The 23,711-nt window shown below is 37.2% G+C and overlaps 1 protein-coding gene across 1 annotated transcript in view; it reads right to left on the bottom strand.

Annotated features, from left to right (window-relative positions):
• The window catches only part of DNAH5 (dynein axonemal heavy chain 5), a 202,324-nt gene that overhangs the window by 135,612 nt on the left and 43,001 nt on the right, over positions 1-23,711 (bottom strand). Inside the window, exons 21-28 of the mRNA XM_057708854.1 lie at positions 17,542-17,675; positions 13,547-13,748; positions 12,377-12,612; positions 6,089-6,307; positions 4,975-5,037; positions 4,426-4,664; positions 3,490-3,730; positions 1,138-1,337 (exon numbers count right to left, since the gene is read on the bottom strand). Of these exons, the coding sequence (XP_057564837.1) occupies positions 1,138-1,337; positions 3,490-3,730; positions 4,426-4,664; positions 4,975-5,037; positions 6,089-6,307; positions 12,377-12,612; positions 13,547-13,748; positions 17,542-17,675 (1,534 nt within the window). The remainder of the gene's footprint in view (positions 1-1,137; positions 1,338-3,489; positions 3,731-4,425; positions 4,665-4,974; positions 5,038-6,088; positions 6,308-12,376; positions 12,613-13,546; positions 13,749-17,541; positions 17,676-23,711) is intronic.

Here is a 23,711-nt window from a genome sequence, read left to right as displayed (position 1 = left end):
GGATCGAACCCATGTCCCCTGCGTTGGCAGGCAGATTCTTAACCACTGCACCACCTAGGAAGCCCTCTTTCTGGGTTTTTTGTTCACACTTTTCACAAGAATATAGGCCCATAGCAACCGAGATCTTGGTTTGATTCCCTCTTCTATCTGTAGCACCTAGAGAACCACATGGCACATGGTAGATGTTCCGTAAATTTCTGTTGAATATGTGTTTCTCACACAACTCTGTCTGTGGGTTCAATGCCATTGGTAAGAAAAGGTTACCCATTGCTAACACAATGTTTACTTAATGTACATGTGTACTTTTTCTACCTCCATAGGGCATGCTGTCTTCCATCTGTCCTTAATTCTGGTCTGGTGTGAACAGTAACCAAATTCATTAAAACTCACCAAATTCTAAGTAGTTCAGGCTCAATGTTACCGATGGTCTAAATCTCTAGGACCTAATTTTATATTCTATATTATTCATTTCAAACGCTTACACAATTACTATACATTTTTGAGAAAATCCTGGTGAACAAAAAAATTATTTCGAAAAGAGTAAAAGAAAGCATTGAACCAAAGAAATCTAAGTTTATGAGTCTCTGGCTCACGTGTCCGAAGCATGACAGCTCCGCTGCTGTTGTCAAATAGAAATGTTAGATTGGTATCAGTTTGTACTGTTTTACTTCTCTTTATGAATTACATTAATTCTCTATCTTAATCTGTCATCTCATTAAAGTATGTACACAACTAAGAGTTTCTAGTCCATAGATGCTGACAAAAAGGTTTCCAAAGTAAAGTCATTACTCTGAAATTCAGAATAATTTCCCCTCTGGAATCTAGAGCCTGTCGAACTGTCAGCTGTGCAGTGAGGCTTGTCAGCAGCAAAGTTGAAATGTTCCCCAAGATCCAAGTGGCTAATTACATATTGCATTATTTTGTCCAATTGATGGTCTCAGACACATCCCCGAAATAGAGGAAAATGAAATAAAAACAGGATTATCCATGCTGTGCCAGAGGCTGAAATTAAAACAAGTACTTTTAACGTTGAATAAATTGTACGAGGGGTATTGTTACATTTTTTAATTAATTTCCCTCAAAATGATTGTTATGATGGTTCTCGAATCTCAGGGGAAAGGTGTATGGTTTTCCTACCTGTTGCTCAGTAAGGATCCCAGTAACATCAAGCTGTCCTCCATGTTGGCAATGATTTCCGATGTACTGTCTCCTCTCAAGAGGAGCTCTCCACGGGTTTTAAAGCTGCCAAATGTGAATGTTTTGTTGTCCCATTCATTAATCACTTGCTTCAGCTTTTGTTCAATGTCCTTCTCTTTCACCGCACTGATACAGATATCCTATCAAAAGTGCAAGCTGTCATTTTATCACATGAAAGTCAGACATCCTTCTCAAATAGTCTTGGTTCAACAGAGGTCCTGCCTTCACTCTTTCCTTTATGTGTATCTATAAATACTCACATGTCTCGATCGGTATAATAAATGTTGTGTGTGTGGATATAATATAGATTTATCCTAATTTGTAAAATTTCCCATCAAACTATTCCAGAAAGAAAGATGACAGAAAAGATATGCAGCAGTGCAAGATTATTCAGCCATGAAAAAAAAGAAAATCCCGCCATTTGTGACAGCATGGACGGACCCTGAGGACATTGGGTTACATGAGATAAATCAGACAGAGAAAGACAAATACTATATGATAGCCCTTATATGTGGAATCTTAAAAAAAAAAAAAAAAAAAAAAAAACAGAAAGTGGAATGGTAATTACCAAGAACTAGAGGTGGGGGAATGGGAGAGATGTTCTATCTATTTGCAGCTAATAGATAAGTCCTAGAGATTTAATCCACAGGACAGTGATTATAGACAACAAAACTGTATTCTAAACATCAAATTTTCTAAAACAGTCTCTTGTAGACTCCTTTAAACAGTCTCTCAATTGTTCCCAACACTAGAAGAAATGATAATTGAGGTGTTAGCTAATGCTATAATGGAGATTATATTGCAGTATAAATGTATCAAATCCCTATCTTGAACACCTTAAACTTACACAATGTTAAATGTCAATTATACCTCAATAATAAATTAGGACAAAAAAGATATGCAATAATCTGCAGTTTAAATTTTTTAATTCTGCAGTTTTAATCAAAGACTCAAAACAATGTACCTCTGATTTAACTCTAAAGGCAAATCAATGCAGCACAAGAGGGGGGGAATGAACAGAAACCTGACTTCTTCCCAGCTCTCCAATCACTTTCCCCGTCTTCTCTGCAGCCTTATCTTCTCCTGAACCATTGGTCAAACCCATCCTTGCTCTTTTCTTGTCCTTCTCTGGGTGAGCTCATCCATGCCCACACAGTCAGTAACCTTCTGTATCTCGAGGGAAGACCCACACCAATTTGCCTACTGGGCTTCTCTGCTTGGATACATCATGGGAACCCAACACACAATCTGTGGAATACCAAACTCATGCCCCAAATCAAGCTCATAGTCTGTGTACCTTGTCATCCCACCTGATCCCTGCACAGTATTCCCCATCTCGGTCATAAGGACCATCGTCCACTTAGATCTCTCAGCAAGGACTCTAGGGTTCATCCTTACCCTCTCCCGTTTCTCTACTCTGTTCCCTCCATCATCAGATTCTACCCTGTTTTACCTCCTAAAGACCTCTTCAATCTCTTCTCCCCTCTCCAGCATCACCACCTGCCTCCTCATTGACACATCATTAACTGTTGCCAGGGATATTCCAATAACCTCCCAATTGCTTTTCCCAGTGTTCCCCCTTTCTGTCTTCCAATCTTTTTTCCTCACAGCTACAACAGTGATCTTTACAAAATGCAAATTTAACTACATCATCCTTCAATCAAAATACACCACGCAGATGACTCCCGACTGCTCCAAAGACTGCAATCAATAACATGTTCTAGCCCCACTCCATCTCCCCATCCTTAGCTGTCTCCTCTCTCCCCCACCTCCACATCTCAACCACCCTGGCCTTCCGGTCCCCTAAACACACCTTAGACCCTTCACACCTGCTGTTCCACCTGCCTGACATTGTCTTCTCTGCACTTTCCAAGCCCCTCACCCCCTCACCACACAAGCACCCCCTGTTCACCCAGCACCCAGTCTTCCTGACCTTCATCGCCTTCCCCCACCCCTATTATTAGAGGCCCTCATAGAGGAGCATACTCCCACTTCAGTGGTATCTACCACAGCTTGTAAGTATAATTGTATAATTTGTATAATTATTTGTATAATTATTTAATTATACAAATTACTTAATGGTCTAGGAATGCAGAAATGCATACTTCTGTCCCCATCACTTAACACAGAACCTATCACATAAATATTTGTCGAAGAAATACAAGCTGAATGCCAGGAAAAGAGTTTTGATTGTCCTAGCATGATTACTGCTCCAACAGACCATAGTGTAGGAAAACTCTCCAATAAAGGACCTTCCAACCTCCCACCACATCATTCCCTCAATCATTCTACCTCTATTTCCTCTTTGTATTTCAGAAGAGGTGCCTCCATGATATTTCTTAACTTAAAAGTTTCATTCCCCACATCCAGACTGTGCCCAGTGAGAGCAGTTATCCTTTCCCAGTGCCTTTCCATCATGGCCTTACTGGCCATGTGCTCCAGCAGTGGGCAACACTCGCTGAAATCATCAATGGTCTTCTTCAGATCCAAAAAAGCCTGCCAGTCCTTCAAAGCCCGGGGCAGCTTCCGACACCTGTGAAGGAAAGCCAACGTGAAAGGTCATTCGAATATAAGCCTGGATGTCTCCAGTCCAAGACTATCTGCTAGCATTTCTATCAAAAACGGTCACCTCAAATACCCATCACATTGTTAAATCTCATGACTCAGAGGATAGCTGTTAATATAATATACTTTTACATTACAGAAAATTGGTTCTCCCAATCCAGAATGATTTTTTTCAATTCCCTCATAAAATTAGGTAAAACGCATTATTTTAAAGAATAGAGGTGCTTCCCAATTCAATTCTACAAACATATATTGAGACCCAACTAAGTACAAAGCACAGCAGAGTGTATCAGGCTGTCAACTGAAAAGTACAACAAATGAGGATATAGAAAAATCTTAGGGCTCTTGCTTTTATTCCAAATAAATCATCTAACATAAACTTCAAATGTTTGATAAGTATAATATAAATAGAGATCGGCTCTCTCCAAGCTGTGGATAAGCCCCTGGCAAGATTCATCCAGGTTTAAAGGATGTGCTTGTCTCACCAGGTGCACACAGGGGTAATTAATAAATAGCATTTGACAAGGGTGATGTCAACGGACAACAGCAATGAAACACAACGTGCTTTTGAAACATCTGGGTGAAAAAGGAACCTGACAGCCCTTCAAAGAGGAAAGCCTTGAGGTTCAGTAGCTCTGGGCATGCTAAACATTAATTTCTCACCTGTTCTGGAACTCTGAAAGTTCACTGTTGATTTTTTCAATATTTACTTCCGACCACAGGATGTCATGATAGCCATTTACAGTCTCTATGACACTGTTGTACAGCGTGTATATTTTCTGTAGAAGATTTAGTTGCTTCTTGATTTCAAGAAGCTGAGGATACTGCGTAACTGGCAGACCAAATAGCTCCTCTCCCCCAGTATAGGTGATGTATTTCCGATAGATATTATCAAATTGATTCTAATAAAAATACAAGTGAAAACTCATCAAAAATGATTTACATATGAATAAACATGCAAATGAAAAACAGACTGGCCAATGAGCAAACATGTATGATTTCTGAGCACGTATAAATAAGAATATTAAATAATATAATTAATTACATAGAAACCAATTCTAATTATCACCATATCAAATCACAGTTTTAAAAAGGTAAGTACATAACTATATTCCACAATGGGCTCCTCTATATTAAGCAGAAAAAAAGTATGTGTTTAAAACACACTGAGGTTTTGGTGGTATAGAAGGTCAAAGAAACTAAAAAGATCACCTGAAACATGGTAAGTCTATCACTGGCTTCCTGGGGCTTCAAGCCGCTAGCCATTGGCCCATTCTGAAACAAAAAGTTAAAATAAACATAAAATAAAATGAAGTGTTTGCATACAAATTTCATGAGCTCAATGTATTTGAATATCAAATTTTGTTTTCATGCATGTCACATACAGGATAGGAAACAGTTTTTTATTTGTAAAGAAAGGACTCTGGAAAGTGACTCATTTGGAAATATTTTCAAGGCCAAAAAAGCCAAGTTAATGTCACAACCTCCATATGTCAAGAAATTTTGAAAATTAAAAATATGTGCTACTCATTTATCAGGTGACACGATGGGTCAATAACTATTCTGCAAGAAGCACGAACAGTGTCTGGTTTGAACTAAAACACTGATGCCATGTAACACACAGAGTTCACCACTCTAATGTCTGTAAAGTGACCTGTAATGTTAACATTCCAATCAGGTTCCTACATTAGACCACCTTAAATACCTGCATTTCTGTGCTTCTTCATCCATGAAGTTGGTGCATGAATCCAATCTCCTAACTAGATTCACTGTGTGGTTTGGTGTGTTACCAGTTAATAGGAACAAATGTTACCCTACACTCTACACATTTCCCTTCTGTAGCACATTATAATTGGCTGGAAATGGGTCTCCTTAAACAACATACTCCCAGTAGAAGATTTTGCACTAAAACCCATATATGTATGACTAAAACATGGACTCAACCTGTCTTGCCCACTTCTGTGTCTTCAGCACCAAGGGCAGTTCTACAGCACTGGCAGAACTGATGAATGCTGTGGGAAGGTTGATCACGGTAACTACAAGCGAATAGCATTTGTCTACACAAATCTAGAAAAGCTACCAAAAAACTTCAGTTAAGGAACCAACGGTATAATATAAACAGCACTTTCAAATTTCTGCTGAAATTATTCTGGATGAATCTAAGGGAAAAGGATTAGTGAAAGGGAAATACCTTTGCTCTCATGAAAATGAAATTTCCATTCCTAGGGAATTTCATTAAATCGGATGCATAATCTTTAAACAACTAAGTTTCCAGGCTGTATTCCCTCTTCCCCCAAAATACACACAGAGAAAGTTAGAGTCGCACCAAATCGTAGTCCAGGTAGAACTGGTGACAGTCTTGAAGGAAGACCTCCACGGTGCTAATAAGCTCCTTCCTGAAACCGGGCTGCAGTGAGAGTAACTCATTCTGAACTTCACTGGCACGTGCCAGAAGCTTCTCCCAAGCGTAACGCAGAGTATCCACTTTGTCCATCTCTTCCTTTGCTATCAGAAGCCCATATTTGTTAAGCAGGGCATAGGATTCCTGCACAAAAGATGAAAAATTTAATTTCTGCCAGTTAGATGCATAGATCTAGGCACAGTCATTTTTTAAAGTATTACAATGGGAAAAAAATCAGCATGACAGGGAAACTGACCAGAGAGTTCTAGTTACTCCATCTGCAAACTTGGAAATGCTTAAGTGAGCAACTGACCCAATAAGCTTCAGTTGCCTCATCTGTAAAATTCTGGCCGTTTCACAGAATTTTCATGAATATCAAAAATATATATATCATTTTAAATGCATTTTGAAAACTATAAATCATTATACAAATTGAAGGTATTTTTACGTAGGCCCCTAAATTGCATTCGAAGACTACAAAATTAAATTAAGTAAATGAAAAATGTAAAACAATTTAACTGCTAATTTTACAACAAAATGAAGTTTTAACTCTCTCCTAATTCACTTTGTTGGTAAAAGTTTCCAACAGTAAGACATAAGAGGGCATTCTTTTTCCTTTTTTTTTAATACATCTTTATTGGAGTATAATTGCTTTACAGTGTTGTGTTAGTTGCTGCTGTACACCAAAGTGAACCAGCTATATGTATACATATATCCCCATATCCCCTCCCTCTTGAGCCTCCCTCCCAACCTCCCTATCCCACCCCTCTAAGTCATCACAAAGGACCAAGCTTATCTCTCTGTGTATGCAGCAGCTTCCCTCTAGCTATCTATTTTACATTTGGTAGTGTATAGATGTCAATGCTACTCTTTCACTATGTCCTAGCCTCCCATCACTGCCCCCCCCACCCATGTTCTCTAGTCCATTCTCCACATCTACATCTTTATTCCTGCTCTGAAGAGGACATTCTTGAATCAGAGCCTGGGCCAAGTCATTGCCCTCAGGATGCAAAATCCTGGACTATTGTCTAGAAGGTAAAAATAAGGCAAAGTTTGATTTTCATGAGAAAGGATTTTTCCTAAATATCCCTGGCCTCTTCTCCCACTATTACCCTTCCCCAAAGACATAGAAGGAACACTTGATTCTTGATTTGGAGAAAAGATTGTTGATTTAGGCAAGCATAGTCCAGGGCGTTTCTCCCTCACCCCTCTTTCTCCTTCAAGGCATGCCTCCAGTCTGCACCCCAGGACCAGTTAACTAAAACAAGGTAACACAGAGATCTGCAGCTTTCCAATGCTGCCTTCGATGGATGAGTAAGCACAGTTCTGGGACTTAGTGTTCACAAGCCCATAGTGTGTGTGTATAGGGTGAGGAGATGGGGAAAGTGAAATACAACGGGAATATGGGAGTCGAACACTAAATCAGGTCTTCCAAATAAGTTCTGTCCTTACTAAAGATTGCATCTTGACCTTGACGACTTGACAGCAGTCTATCTTAACTCTCAGGTGGGGGGTGGAAAGGTTGGCAATTGCTAGACCTCCTCTTCCAAACCCCTCTCCAAACTCTCCTGGTCCAAGTAGGGGGTCTTTGCCTTGATGTTTCAATTCCCAAGAAGAGCCCAATGGACCATGTGATTTCCCTGACCCAACACAGTGGAGGTGCAAACGCGCAGTCCTCTGTACCATGTTTCACAGTAACTTGAAATTTTTCAAAATTCAAAGAGAAATGCAGAAAATATGAGACAAGAGTATGATCCTGACCAACAGCGTTAAGTCCAGACATTTCAGTTACGGTGTGATGAAAAGATAATGTTTTTATAACTAGAATTGTTTTAATGCTGCAGTTATATTAGTCTCATTTAAAAGAATATGGTTGGGTCACAAATCAAACCTCAGCAAATTCAAGAAAATTGAAATCATATCAAGCATCTTCTCTGACCACAACGTCATGAGACTAGATATCAATTACAGGAAAAAAACTGCAAAAAATACAAACACATGGAGGCTAAACAATTCACTCCTAAACAACCAAGGAATCACTAAAGAAATCAAAGAGGAAATCAAAAAATATCTAGAAACAAATGACAACGAAAACACAACAACCCAAAACCTATGGGATGCAGCAAAAGCAGTTCTAAGAGGGAAGTTTATAGCAATACAGGCCTACCTTAAGAAACAAGAAAATGATCGAATAAACAACCTAACCTTACACCTCAAACAACTAGAGAAAGAAGAACAAAGAAACCCCAAAGTGAGCAGAAGGAAAGAAATCATAAAGATCAGAGCAGAAATAAATGAAAAAGAAAGGAAAGAAACCATAAGAAAAATAAATAAAACTAAAAGCTGGTTCTTTGAGAAGATTAACAAAATTGATAAAGCATTAGCCAGACTCATCAAGAAAAAAAGGGAGAAGATGCAAATCAACAGAATTAGAAATGAAAAAGGAGAAGTCACAACGGACACCTCAGAAATACAAAACATCATGAGAGACTACTACAAGCAACTCTATGCCAATCAATTGGATAACCTGGAAGAAATGGATACATTCTTAGAAAAATACAATCTTCCAAGACTGAACCAGGAAGAAATAGAAACCATGAACAGACCAATCACAAGTACGGAAATTGAGGCAGTGATTAAAAATCTCCCAACACACAAAAGCCCAGGACCAGATGGGTTCACGGGCGAATTCTATCAAACATTTCGAGAAGAGTTAACACCTATCCTTCTCAAACTCTTCCAAAATATTGCAGAAGGCGGAGCACTCCCAAACTCATTCTACGAGGCTACCATCACCCTGATACCAAAACCAGGCAAAGATGTCACAAAAAAAGAAAACTACAGACCAATATCACTGATGAATATAGATGCAAAAATCCTCAACAAAATACTAGCTAACAGACTCCAACAACACATTAAAAAAATCATACACCATGATCAAGTGGGGTTTATCCCTGGGATGCAGGGATTCTTCAATATACGCAAATCAATCAACGTGATACATCATATCAACAAATTGAGGGATAAAAACCATATGACCATCTCAATAGATGCAGAAAAAGCTTTTGACAAAGTTCAACATCCATTTATGATAAAAGCTCTCCAGAAAATGGGCATAGAAGGAAATTACCTCAACATCATAAAAGCCATATATGACAAACCAAAAGCCAGCATTGTTCTCAATGGGGAAAAACTGGAAGAATTCCCTCTAAGAACAGGAACAAGACAAGGGTGTCCACTCTCACCACTATTATTCAACATAGTTTTGGAAGTGTTAGCCACAGCAATCAGAGAAGAAAAAGAAATCAAAGGAATCCAAATTGGAAAAGAAGAAGTAAAATTGTCACTCTTTGCAGATGACATGATATTATATATAGAAAACCCTAAAGACTCTACCAGAAAACTGCTCACACTAATTGATGAGTTTAGTAAAGTAGCAGGATACAAAATTAATGTGCAGAAATCTCTTGCATTCCTATACACTAACAACGGAAGAGCAGAAAGAGAAATTAAGGAAACTCTCCCATTCACCATTGCAACAAAAAGAATCAAATACCTAGGAATAAACCTGCCTAAGGAGGCAAAAGATCTGTATGCAGAAAACTTTAAGACATTGATGAAAGAAATCAAAGACGACACAAACAGATGGAGAGACATACCATGTTCCTGGATTGGAAGAATCAACATCATGAAAATGACTGTACTACCCAAAGCAATTTACAGATTCAATGCAATCCCGATCAAATTACCAATGGCATTTTTCACAGAACTAGAGCAAGAAATCTTAGGATTTGTATGGAAATGCAAAAGACCCCGAATAGCCAAAGCAATCTTGAGAAGGAAAACTGGAGTTGGTGGAATCAGGCTTCCTGACTTCAAACTATACTACAAGGCCATAGTGATCAAGACAGTATGGTACTGGCACAAAAATAGAAAGGAAGATCAATGGAATCAAATAGAGAACTCAGAAGTAAGCCCAAACACATACGGGCACCTTATCTTTGACAAAGGAGGCACGAACATACAATGGAAAAAAGACAGCCTCTTCAATAAGTGGTGCTGGGAAAATTGGACAGCAACATGTCAAAGAATGAAATTAGAACACTTCCTAACACCATACACAAAAATAGACTCCAAATGGATTAAAGACCTACATGTAAGGCCAGACACTATCAAACTCCTAGAGGAAAACATAGGCAGAACACTCTATGACATCCATCAAAGCAAGATTCTTTTTGACCCACCTCCTAGAATCATGGAAATAAAATCAAGAATAAACAAATGGGATCTCATGAAACTTAAAAGCTTTTGCACAGTGAAAGAAACCATAAACAAGACTAAAAGGAAACCCTCAGAATGGGAAAAAATAATTGCCTATGAAACAACGGACAAAGGATTAACCTCCAAAATATACAAGCAGCTCAGGAAGCTTAATACCAAAAAAGCAAATAACCCAATCCACAAATGGGCAGAAGACCTAAATAGACATTTCTCCAAAGAAGACATACAGATGGTCAACAAACACATGAAAAGATGCTCAACATCACTCATCATCAGAGAAATGCAAGTCAAAGCCACAATGAGGTATCACCTCACACCAATCAGAATGGCCATCATCACAAAGTCTCGAAACAACAAATGTTGGAGAGGGTGTGGAGAAAAGGGAACTCTCCTGCACTGTTGGTGGGACTGTAAGTTGGTACAGCCATTATGGAAAACAATTTGGAGGTTCCTTAAAAAACTACAAATAGAACTACCATATGATCCAGTCATCCCACTCCTGGGCATATACCCAAAGAAAACCATCATCCCAAAAGAAACTTGTACCATAATGTTTATTGCAGCACTCTTTACAATAGCCAGGACATGGAAGCAACCTAAATGCCCATCAACAAATGAATGGATACAGAAGATGTGGCATATATATACAATGGAATATTACTCAGCTATAAAAAGGGACGAGATGGAGCTATATGTAATGAGGTGGATAGAACTACAATCTGTCATACAGAGGGAAGTAAGTCAGAAAGAGAAGGACAAATATTGTATGCTAACTCACATATACGGAATCTAAAAATGGTACTGATGAACTCAGTGACAAGAACAAGGATGAAGATACAGAGAATGGACTGCAGAACTCGGGGTATGGGAGGGGGCGGGGGGTGAAGGGGAAACTGAGACGAAGCGAGAGAGTAGCACAGACATATATATACTACCAACTGTAAAATAGTCAGTGGGAAGTTGTTGTATAACAAAGGGAGGCCAACTCGAGGATGGAAGATGCCTTAGAGGACTGGGGCGGGGAGGGTGGGGGGAACTCGAGGCGGGGCGGGGAGTCAAGGAAGGGAGGGAATACGGGGATATGTGTATAAAAACAGATGATTGAACCTGGTGTACCCCCAAAAAAATAAATAAAAAAAATAAAAAAAATAAAAGAATATGGTAACCCATTCCTGATAAAGCATTTTTATCTAGAAAAGATAGTACAATAACAAAAACAAAAGTAATGTGCAACATTAATCAAACTGCATGACTTCTTTGACCCTCCGTTTCCTTGTTTGTAAGCGGAGGGTTGTAGCAAGGATTAAAGGAGTTAGTACAGAGTAAACCCATGAATGGACACTGTCAGTGCCCAGCCAGGTCCTGTTTATCAGCTGGTATTCGCATCCCAGGCTGTTGGGTGTGTTGGCTGTAGGAATCAAGCTGCCTTCTTCCCTTGAAAACTGTCCTTAGCTGATAGGAGCCTCTTCATAGGGATACTGTGGTCAATGACCAACTGATGTGGGTGAAAAAAGGATATCCTCCCTTGCCTCAAAGTGGGGCTACCTGTGTGGTACAATTCATGCTCCAGAACTCCCTGTGGGATCAGGCTGAAGTTAGTCTACAACTAAGATCACACTCTGGCTTAGCCTCCTCCCACCCTCAACCTCATCCTTTCCTGTTTTGTTCACTTCACTCCACCCATGAGTGCTCATCAGTAAACCACCTGTACAGAAATCCTCATCTCAGGTTCTGCTCTTAGGGACCTTGGATGCCACGTAAAGGACTAGAACTGTCCATACGAGGCACCCTATAAGGTTAGGTATCATTACTGAAATCGTTGTTCTTGGGTTAGGCATCCATTTGTAACTCCAGTCCAGATCTGGTCAATATTTCATCTAATAGTGCCCAATACCTGGAGATACTTCTATAGAACAAGTGATTATCAGTTACCTCGACAGGTCCCACTTGAAAGTCAATGGGGATTTGCTGCTCCCTAATTTCCTTCAGGGCCGCCATAGCAATTCGAATATCATCTAGGTCTTTAATCGGGCGATTCAGCTTCTTATTGAATTCTTCGACAAGTGTGAAAATGTTTTCCATCTCACTTCTGTATTTTTTGTTGCAGTGACGGCCGATGACCACCATCCAGGCCTTGGTCTCAGCAGTCAAGGTGAGCTTCAAATCAGCTGTGAAGCCCAAATGTCCACAGTTCAGTTTGAAAACCTTCAACCAATAGGAAGAGACCCAGTGCAACTGTTCACCAATAGCAAATACTTTGCAGCTGATAACTCTCTCTAACACATGAAAAATCAAACTGGAAAAAAATTAGTTTTTCCTAATTATTATATATTCATTCATTTTATAAAGCCTGTTTTGCAACAATTCAAAACACATTCCAAAATGCCAAAAAAAATTACCAATCAAAACTGTTGCAGAGGGAATTCCCTGGTGGTGCAGTGGTTAAGAATCCACCTGCCAATGCAGGGGACACAGGTTCCATTCCTGGTCTGGGAAGACCCCACATGCCGCAGAACAACATAGCCCGTGTGCCACACTACTAAGCCTGTGCTCTAGAGCCCAAGAGCCACAACTATTGAGCCCACGTGCCACAACTACGGAAGCCCATGCACCTAGAGCCTAAGCTCCACAACAAGAGAAGCCACTGCAATGAGAAGCCCATGTACCGCAACGAAGAATAGCCCACTGCTCACCACAACTAGAGAAAGCCCTCGCACAGCAACATAGACCCAATACAACCAATAAATAAATAAATAAATAAATAATTTTTTTTGAAAACTGTTGGAGATAAGCCTCCAATGTTTGTTATTTTTATTTATTAAAGAAAGGGTACATTTTAATTCCAAATATGACAGACTCTTCCCGTCTCTGAATTAGCATTTCTTTTCAAGGTTTAGCAGCAAAGTGTTCAAAATAGTGCAGAATAAATAATTATGCAGAAGGGAATTAAAAAGAAATCTACAAATTGGTCTTAAAGCTTGAGGCCCATAAAAAGAAAGTCAGCCTTTAACATAGCTTGAACTCTCTGGAATACTAATCTAGGGAAAGAGACAGAACGGTGCTGTTGAATTTTTATGACTATCTGAAAGCAAATGAACCAACCTGTGTACAGAGCGATGGCACCCACACAGATATATTCAGGCTCAGCATTAATTTCTTGCTCTAGTTTTTGGAAATAGAGAATCTGGGATTCAAATTCAGAAAGGAAGGGGATTTTCGTAATAAATGTCATAATGGTTTCTTCTTTCTCCTTTTGCCAAATGTGATTGTAGCGTTTGAAGCAGTCCATGGATGTAATAACTTCCTAGAATACAAATAACAGATTTGTGTAGAGAAGGCAGGATCAGAAATGGCATCATGATATAAATAAATATTTGCCAATTGCTGGAGGTTCGCATGGATTTATTAAAATGTTTAATTAGTAAACCATGTGACTAGTTGAAAATGCCACAGAACTGGAACTGAATACAATAGTATAAATCGTAACCCAGGACTAGTAACAATACAACTGCTACCATCCTAGCCAAAAAGAGAGGGGAACAGTTTCTCAAAAAAAAAAAAAACAAGAAAAAAACAGAGTCCGTGAAATCTCTTGTGGACAGGGCCCTGCTGATTGGAGCTGGACCTTAGGTCAAAAAGCACAGCTCAAAATCATGCCACAGAGAGGGTGGTGCTATGGGGGAAAAAATATGCTGAGGCCACTTTCTTCCGTTGCTCAAACCTCCTCCAAAACTCTCATTGGTGAAATCTACTAGAAGTCTCAGTGGAAACCCATGGACTTGTTCCTTAAGGTCAGAGCGTGGAGATCAGATCTAGAGGGTCGAATAGAATATATCCAGCATCAAACTCCATTGAAAGCTTGCATGGAAAAGCACAAAATGTATAAATATATTGGATAAGGATCGACATCCCTACAATGTTAAATCTTCTCATGTGTTTCTAAATCTTCTCATCTCTTTTTCTTTAATTCCTTGTTAAGTTTTAGGGAAATCTTCATAAAGACCCTAGAAACTTCTCATTATGTATGCTCCTAGGTATTTTTCAGTGATGTTGTTATGGTAACAAGGATCTTTTCTCACTATTCTTATAACTGTATGGATGGCATGTAAATTTTTTTAAAAACTGGTTTTTTAATGAATGGTGTGCTTTGTTACCAAGTGTGCTGCTTTTTTTTTTTTTTTTTTTTTTTCAAAGTGTGCCTCTGTAAGATGAATTGGCTCTCTCACAATTGGCAAATAAGGAATGAAGACAATATAACAGGAAGGTCACATTATCAAATGCTGCTTGTCCCACTAAAGCAGCAAACCACAGAGGAGCACAGTGCTTTTTGTCACCTCTTACTTTGGGGTTAATTTGTTCTCCATTTTGAGAATGTTCTTTGCATAGTTAGACCTGATCTTTGTATATTTTATCCTTGTTTCCATAACTCAGTATTTTCAATTGTTTCTTACACCACCTTCTACCAAGTTTCTTTCACCTTTTGATAGTATGTGAAGTTCTATACTGATTACAGCCTTGTTAAACAGGTTAATATCTTACTATAATTGTTACTGTTTTTGTCATTACTCTGGTTACAAAATTTCCTAGGTTTTGCGTCTGTCTCAACCCCTTTTTTCTCATAATCCCTATTATATTAAATGTGTAACTTTGCAAAACAGGCTTTTCAGGAATATACATATTGCATTTCAGCAGAAATGCCTGTCTTTCAACTGACTACTAACCTAACTCTTATTGAACCACATTGAGTACTTTTGGATTTACTTGGTAGACAATTATATCATCTCCAAATAATTAGAATTTGTCTCCTCATTTCTAATGTTTACACCTCTTGGTAGTCAACTTTTTCTATCGACTTATAATTTCAGAGTTACACCTGCATGGGAAAAAAGAATTTTAAACTGAGGTAGAGTGAAAAATACCATTATGTGAAAGAATAGAGCATTTCCAACAGCATTCTAAATGGTCTGATTTACTTTAAGTAAATTTCACCAACCTGTACCAAACCAAGGATAGCTTTACTCTAACACCCCACATGCAGCTAAAAATGTCCCTCAGAACCTCAGGATTAATGAGTGTTGAGATTTCCCAACCATTAAAATGCAGAAAGCTAAGCCCATCACTGTTGTCCCAACCACAACTGATCCCCTGGCATTGGCTGAGATGTTGCCATGGACACCCAGAATGCATTGCAACAGCATGTAGACATATTCACAGAAGGATGATGGTTTGGAGAATTAATTACAGATGACCAAAGATTCCTGAATATGGGTAGAAACTCCAGAATCCTGAGCTCTTTCAACACCCAAAAGCTTATATTATTAAGAACATACCCTAACTAAACAAGTTTTAGACTCTCATTTATTTTATATGAAAGTATCAATCTTTATTAAATTTGAAAGCAGAGGTAACCTAGAGACTAAAGGAAAAATTACATGAACTATATATGTAGGGCTGATCTATATATTTAAGTTATGTTAATTGCCACAGTTATTTTGATTGTTTGGTCCAGCTCATCTTTTCAAGCCAGGCAGTGTTACAAGTTGATGGCCAACCTACGGATGTGCTGAATGTAGGTCAGGTTTACATTCTGATCCAATCAGCTAAAGTAAGAGGAAAGGGGCTGGGATCAAACAATTTTCTGTGGTTGAGGAAGGGTCAACCACAGAAAATTCAGAAGATCTATGGCTGTGGAAGGCCATGTCTCACACTATGACCAAGTGTGCATATATTATTCCAGAAAAAATTTGGCCACCCTATCAATCTGGATAAAGTCCTTCAAGTTATCCCAAGTGCCAACCCTTTCTATTATTTTAAGGAAGACTAAGATCTGTACATTTCCTTCATATAATATAAAGGCAAACGCAACAAAAATGACACAGACATAAGTATTTTGTTGCCAACAGTACCTTAATTTCAACTGCTATGTCTTACCCTTAGATTTTCATAATAGTGGCTGTTTACATTCAGAGAAAGTAATGGACTCTCTTATTGATCTATTTTATTGTATTTTCCATGATTCCTGAGACATCTGAAAGCATACTTGAAATTTTTATCATCATAGAATACTCTACTTACCTTTAACGTTTAGTATAGAGCTTGATAAACTAAGTACTAGGCAAATATTTGTTAAATTGAATTATGTGAACACAGTCTCTAGGGTAAAATTAAACACAGGAACTTCAAGATATTAAGAAAGGAGAATTGAAAATGCATAAATGCAAAAGCTTTCAGTTCCCTCAGGAATACATTAAAATTAAACTTAATATTTCCTCACACAGTTACAGCAAAGGCAGCTTTTCAAACTGCTTTCAAACAAATGAAACTCATTCTATCAAAACTGAGTAATAGAAAAGATATATTTACTGAGTGACAACTGTTCCCACAACACTGAGAAACATTTTTAAAGAGTCATCAGGTCTTAAGGGCAATATGAATATTATCTTTGAAGTAGAAACTGACTTCAGGATTTTGGGTCTTTTTAACCACAAAAACAGATTTGCCTGAACAGAAAAGGGAAAGTTGAGAGAAAAACAATGTGAAAGAAAAAATTAACCTGAATTTACATCCACGTCCAGTACAAGTTTATGTTGATAATATTTTTGGTATTCTCAGTATTATCTTATTTCCATGTTACAATATACATAAATTTTCATCTGATATTTTCTAAGATTTGCCTGACTAATCAAATACAAAAAACTGAGTGTAAATCTTATTCTACTTCAAATGATACAAGTCAGTTCCAGCATCACTGACTCTTCGAAGGTGAACTGCAATACCAGCCTGACTTGTGGTTTGAGACATATCAAATATTTTAACAGACTTGTTTGTACTATATAAACACATAAATAGTTTAAAGGCATTAAACAGAAGACAATATAAAACATAGAAATAATAGGTCCCTTTCACCTTGCAATCGAGAATGAAAAGTCTTGAGTTAAACAAACATTTGCTGAGCAAGTGCAAGATTCCATAAGCTCCTTCAGTGAAGGCACAGTGGGTGAGACCCAGGATATGTCAAGGACAAGCTTCAAGGCTCAACTTCGCACAGGCGTGTACTGTAAAGCACAAGGCCTGAGCTGCAGATTCTCTTGGCATACCTTTTTGGTGGAGTTGATGATTGTGCTGAGCACAGAGACTAATTTTACAATCTCTTTGTTGTCAGAAACATTCTTATAATAGTTCCTGGTTTGCACGGGAATGGGTACATTCACAGATGCTATCTCAAAGGTATCTGAAAGCAAAAAAAAAAAAAGAGAGAGAGAGAAACATTTATATCAACAGTATAAAGAATGTGCTTTAAAAACATGAGGGAATTTCTGTAATGGTAAGGTAAGGACCTCTGAAAATCTTCTTTATAAAAAGCAATTGAAAACACTGGGAAAATCTGTCGATATTAATTTTTTCAGGACTCTGGAGAGTAACCAAAGCTTGCAACAATTCAAGGAATTGTTTATTCAAGAAATGTCTTGAAATTTGGGTACCAAACGTTGAGTCCTTGATGTGTTAACTTGCTCTATGCCCACTGCCCCCTCACTGGCTATGTGGCAGCCTTGAGAACCAGGAGCCCTGCAACCACTATGACTGTGAAAACCACAGCCAGCTGCAGCTAGCAGTCACCAGAGGAACCAGGCTGCTTTAGAGTCCCACAAAATTGTCCCTACTTGCCTCGTCTGGAAGCTCCCTGGGAAAGCCCTGTTCAAAGAATGTATTTGACCTGACTCAGAACTCACTGGGTGAGAAAATCCCTATCCCCAAGGAGTTTGTCAAAGAGGGAGGGTAATGGGCATATATGCATAAATATAGCTTATTCACTTTGTTGTACAGCAGAAACTAACACAACATTGTAAAGCAATTATACTCCAATAAAGATGTATTTTTAAAAAATTGGAACAAAACAGAAACAGATTCATAGATACAGAGAACAATCTAGTCCTTGACAGAGGGGAGGGGAGGGAAGGATGGGCAAAATAAATGAAGGGGATTAAGACATACAAACATCCAGTTATAAAATAAATAAGTCACAGGATGTAGTGTACAGCACAGGAAATATAATCAATAATCAATAATATTGTAATAACTTTGGTGATAGATGGTAACTAGATGCAGAATGGTGATCATTCCATAATGTCTAAAAATATCAAGTCACTATGTTATACACCTGAAACTAATATTGTGAGTCAACTATACTTCAATTTAAAAAAAAAAAAAAAAGATTAGCGACAATTAACTTCAAAGCTGCCTGAGGCAATGATATCCATTTGGGCAATGGAAAGGCTGGCCAAAAAAAATGAAAGATCTAGAGAATGAGATCTTTCTACAGAAAGTCTTATAAGGCCCTGACATCTTCCTAGGGTTCTAGAAGGTCACGCGTATGTACAGAGCTGTTCACATGCCCAGGAAAGACCTAAAAATGCCCCAGTCTTTCATGCTGGCTGAACTGAGGTCTTGCGCAAATGGTAAATAAAGGCTAGGGCAGTGTTGAAAACTTCCTGAGCTTTCAGGGTGCTCCAGTGCACACACAAACTCCCTAGGCAAAGGATGGAAGACTTACTGTTTTAAAGCATTAAAGGAGGTCTCTCTGCAATCACAGTGAACTGCTAAACTAACCAAGCAGAGACTACAGTGGTGCAGTCCACAGGGAAGATGAATTTTACAGAATTGGTCCAGGAAAGTCAATAAAAAACAATAACAACCACAACAGACTCTGGCGAAAAGAACTCAGGTTTTCAGAGCTGTCACATTATTCTCCTTAACATATCAAGGTTTCAGCAACAACAAAAAAAATTGTGAGACATGCAAAGATACAGGAAAGTCATGCCTAGCCACAGGAACAAAAACAGTCAATAGAAACCATACATGAGAAATCTCACTATTGGAATTACTAGATGAAAAAAAAAATTTATTGACATACAGTTAATTTACAATGTTAGATTCAGATGTACAACATAGTGACTCAGATTTTTTTATAGATTGTATCCCCTTCAAAATTATTATAAAATATTGGCTATACTCCCTTGTTGTATATATATGTGTGTGTATATATATATATCCTTGTAACTTCTTTGTTTACTTATTTTATACACAGTAGTTTGTACCTCTTAATCCCATACCCCTAACTTTCCCCTTCCCCCTTCTATTTCTATTTTGCTATATTCTTTCCTCTGTTTTATTTTTCAGATTCCACATATAAGTGATAATATAGAGCATTTGTCTTTCTCTGACTGACATTTCACTAAGCATAATACTCTTCACGTCCATCCACGTTGTTGTAAATGGCAAAATTTCATTCTCTTTTATGGCTGAGTAATATTCCATTGTGTATATACGCCACAGCTTCTTAATCCAACCATTCATTGACAGGCACTTGGGTTGTTTCCTGGCGATTGTAAATAGTGCTGCTACGAACACTGGGATGCATTCGTGTTTTTATTTTTACAGATATATATCCAGGAGTAGAAATGCTGAGTCAGATGGTAGTTCTATTTTTAGTTTTTTGAGGAACCTCCATCCTGTTTTCCATAGTGGCTACATCAATTTACATTCCCATCAACAGTGCAAGTGGGTTCCCTTTTCTCCACATCCTTGCCGACATTTGTTATTTCTGTTCTTTTTAATGACAGCCATTCTGTGAGGTGATGTCTCATTATGGTTTTAATTTGCACTTCTCTGATGAGTAGTGATGTTGAACATCTTTTCATGTGCCTGTTGGCCAGCTATATGTCTTCCTTGGGAAAATGTCGATTCAGGTCTTCTGCCCATTTTTCAATCGGGTTGTTTGTTTTTTGATATTGACTTGTATAAACTGTTCATATAGTTTGGATATTAATCCCTTATTGGTCATATCATTTGCAATAATTTTTTCCCATTCAACAGACTGTCTTTTCATTTTGTCAGTGGTTTCCTTTGATGTACAAAAGCTTTCTCACACCATGTACTCAAAACAAACTCAAAATCGATTAGAGACCTACAAGTAAGACTGGAAACTATAAAACTCCTTAAAGAAAACATATGCAGAACACTCTGACATAAATTGTAGCAAGATTTTTGGATTTGTTTCCTAATGTAAAGGAAACAGAAGCAAACATAAACAAATGGAACTTAATTAAACTTAGACAAAAATTTTAAATCAGCTATTAAAATATGTTCAAAGAACTACAGAAAACTTGAAAGAATTAAAGGAAAGTATAAGTATTACATCTCACAGAATGGAGAATATCAATAATGATATAGAAATATAGAAAAGAAATACAAATTCTGAAACTGAAAAGAACAACAAATGAAATGATTATTCACTTGCAGGGCTCAAGAGATATTAGCTTGTAGAAGAAAGAATCAGTGACATTGAAGGTAAATTTCTTAAAATAGAAAGCTAGGTTATTGATTTGAGATATTTCTTCTTTTTTGTATCAGTGTTTAAGACTATAAACTTCCCTCTAAGCACTGTTATAACGCTTTCCGTAAGTTTTGGCATTTTGTGTTTTCCTTTGCAAATATTTATCCTAAAACTATTTCTTAATTTCCTTTGTGATTTCTTCTTTGACTCACTGGTTATTTAGGAGTATATTGTTTACTTTTCATGTATTCATGAATTTCCCAAATCTCCTATTACTGATTTTTAATTTCATTTCACTGTGGTTGGAGGAGATATTTTATATTATTTCAGTTCTTTTAAATTTTATTTCAATAGTCCCCAGATTGGCTTACAGATTCAGCACAATCCCCAAAAATCACAAGTCTTTTTTGTAGAAATTAACAAGCTGATGGTTTCAAAATTCATATAGAAATTTTAAAACATCCAGAATATTCAAAAATAATCTTGATGGTGTTCCTGAGATCTACCATTCCTTGGTGTCTCAAGAATAGTTGATATGAACCATTCCTTCTCTCTCCTCCAATGTACTCTTTATGAAAACCTCTGTGTTAGAGCTTAATAAAAGTAGGGATTCACTGGTGGTAAAATGCTTTTCCAAGGGTTAAACCCATAGGAAATATAAAAATTATGACAATGGAGATCAAATATATGTACTATTTCATTTAGCCTCATAATACCCCCATATAATGTGAGTACCATTAGTGTCTGTACCAATGATACTCAAAGTCTAGTCTACATACTGTTAATGATGTCAGTCCACAAATTGTTACTGATTTGCAATAAAATACTATAGGAAGTGAGAGTAAATGTTTAGAAACCTTAAAAGCAATGTGACAAAGTAATTTTATGTCTTTTGAATTGAAGAATAAAAAATTTAAATATTTTTTAAAAATAATAATAACCTTGAAAAAAGAAGGAAAATGTTGGAAGACTCACATTTTTTGACTTCAAAATTTACTTCAAAGCTACAGTAATGAAGACAAGTGTAGTTCTGGAATAAGGACAGATGTAAGATCAATGGAACAAAATCCAGAGTACAGAAATAAATGTACTTGTGGTTAACTGATTTTCAACAAGAGTCTCAAGAAAATTCGATTGGGAAAAAATAGTCTTTTCAACTAATGGTGCTAGGACAACTGAATATCCACATGCAAAAGAATGAATTTGCACCCCTACTTTACTCAAAATGCATCACAGACCTAAATATAAGAGTTAAAGCTGTACAATAATTAAGGAAAACATAGGAGTAAACTTTCATGACCTTAAGTTAAGCAATAGTTTTTTTAATATACGATCAAAAGCACCAAAAGAAAAAGTAGCTAAATTGGACTTACTCAAAATTAAATCTTTTATATTTCAAAAGATACCATTAAAAAAGTGAAAAACAACCCACAGAATGTAAGAAAATGTTCCAAATTACATATTTGATGAGGGATTTGTATTCAGAATACATAAATAACTTAACAACCAACAATAAAACGACAAATAATCCAATTTTTAAAAACATGGGTAAAGAATTTAAATAGACATTTCTGCAAACAAGACATATAAATGGCAAAAAAAAAAAATCATGAAAAGATGTTCAATATCATTGGTCACTGGGGAAATGCAAATCAAAACTGCAATGAGATACCACTTCACACCCACTAGCATGGCCACAATCAAGAGGCAGACAACTGCTGGTTAGGATGTAGAAAAAAAAAATGAGACCCTCACACATTGCTGGTGGGAAGGTAAAATGATATACTTTCTTTGGAAAACAATTTGGCACGTTCTCAAAATGTTAAACATAAAGTTGACATATGATTCAGGGTCTGACTTTTCATACACAAGAGAAATGAAAACATAATGCCCACACAAAACCTTTATACAAATGTACACAGCATTATCTATTCATAACAGTCGAAACGTGGAAACAATCCAAACATTCATCAACTGATGAATGGGTAAATAAAATATAGCTTATCCATACAATGGACTATTACTCAGCAGTAAAAAGAAATGACACATAAAAAGAAATGAAGAAATGATAAATGCTACAACATAGTTAGAACTTGAAAGTTAGTTACAAAAGACCCCAAGTAGCATGATTCCATTTATATGAAATGTTTAGAATAGGCAAATCCACAAAGACAAAGTAGATTAGTGGTTGCCAGGGGCTGGCGAAGGGAATGGGGAATGGCTGCTAATAGGTAGAGGGTTTCTTTCGGGAGTGATGATAAAGTCCTAAAGATAGATAGTGGTGATGGTTGTACAACTCTGAATATCCTAAAAACCACTGAATTGTACACTTTAAAAGGGTGAATTTTATGTCATGTAAATTATATCTCAAAGCTGTTATTTTTAAAAGGTGCAGCTTATTTCTTTTTTTAACTCTTTTATCCTGACAAGAATATATGCCTAATTTTTCATTAAACATTACTCCTCTCAATTTAAGATACAATTCATGATCGTGTATATTTCAAGTTTAGAAAAGTCTGAATCTTAAATTATTCTAGGAAGTTAAGCAATGTTTCCAAATAATATAAAAATTGAAATTAACACAGTAACATGATTTTTAGCTTAAATAAGTAATATTGTAAGTTGTGGGTAAAGTTGTTTTGAGCTGTCCTTATTCTCCTCAGTAACAGATTATTTTAAAGAGGAACTTGTTTCAGTTTCTTCCTCCTGGTTAGTTTATTTAGCATCTCAGGGGATATGAGCACTAATTGAAAATTACACATGCCCTGCTGTCTTCAGGGTTGCTTTAAAAGAAGTTTGTAGGACTAAATTACACTCACGACACATCATTAGCAACTTGGATGTCATATGCGCCCTAATATTACAGGATATAGATGAAAACCATGAGATCCACAGCAAAAATCACAGCATGTTAGCAAAACATGACACATAATG

The sequence above is a fragment of the Hippopotamus amphibius genome, chromosome 15 (assembly GCF_030028045.1).
Source record: "Hippopotamus amphibius kiboko isolate mHipAmp2 chromosome 15, mHipAmp2.hap2, whole genome shotgun sequence".
NCBI lineage: Eukaryota > Metazoa > Chordata > Mammalia > Artiodactyla > Hippopotamidae > Hippopotamus > Hippopotamus amphibius.
This window is presented reverse-complemented; position numbering and strand designations above follow the sequence as displayed.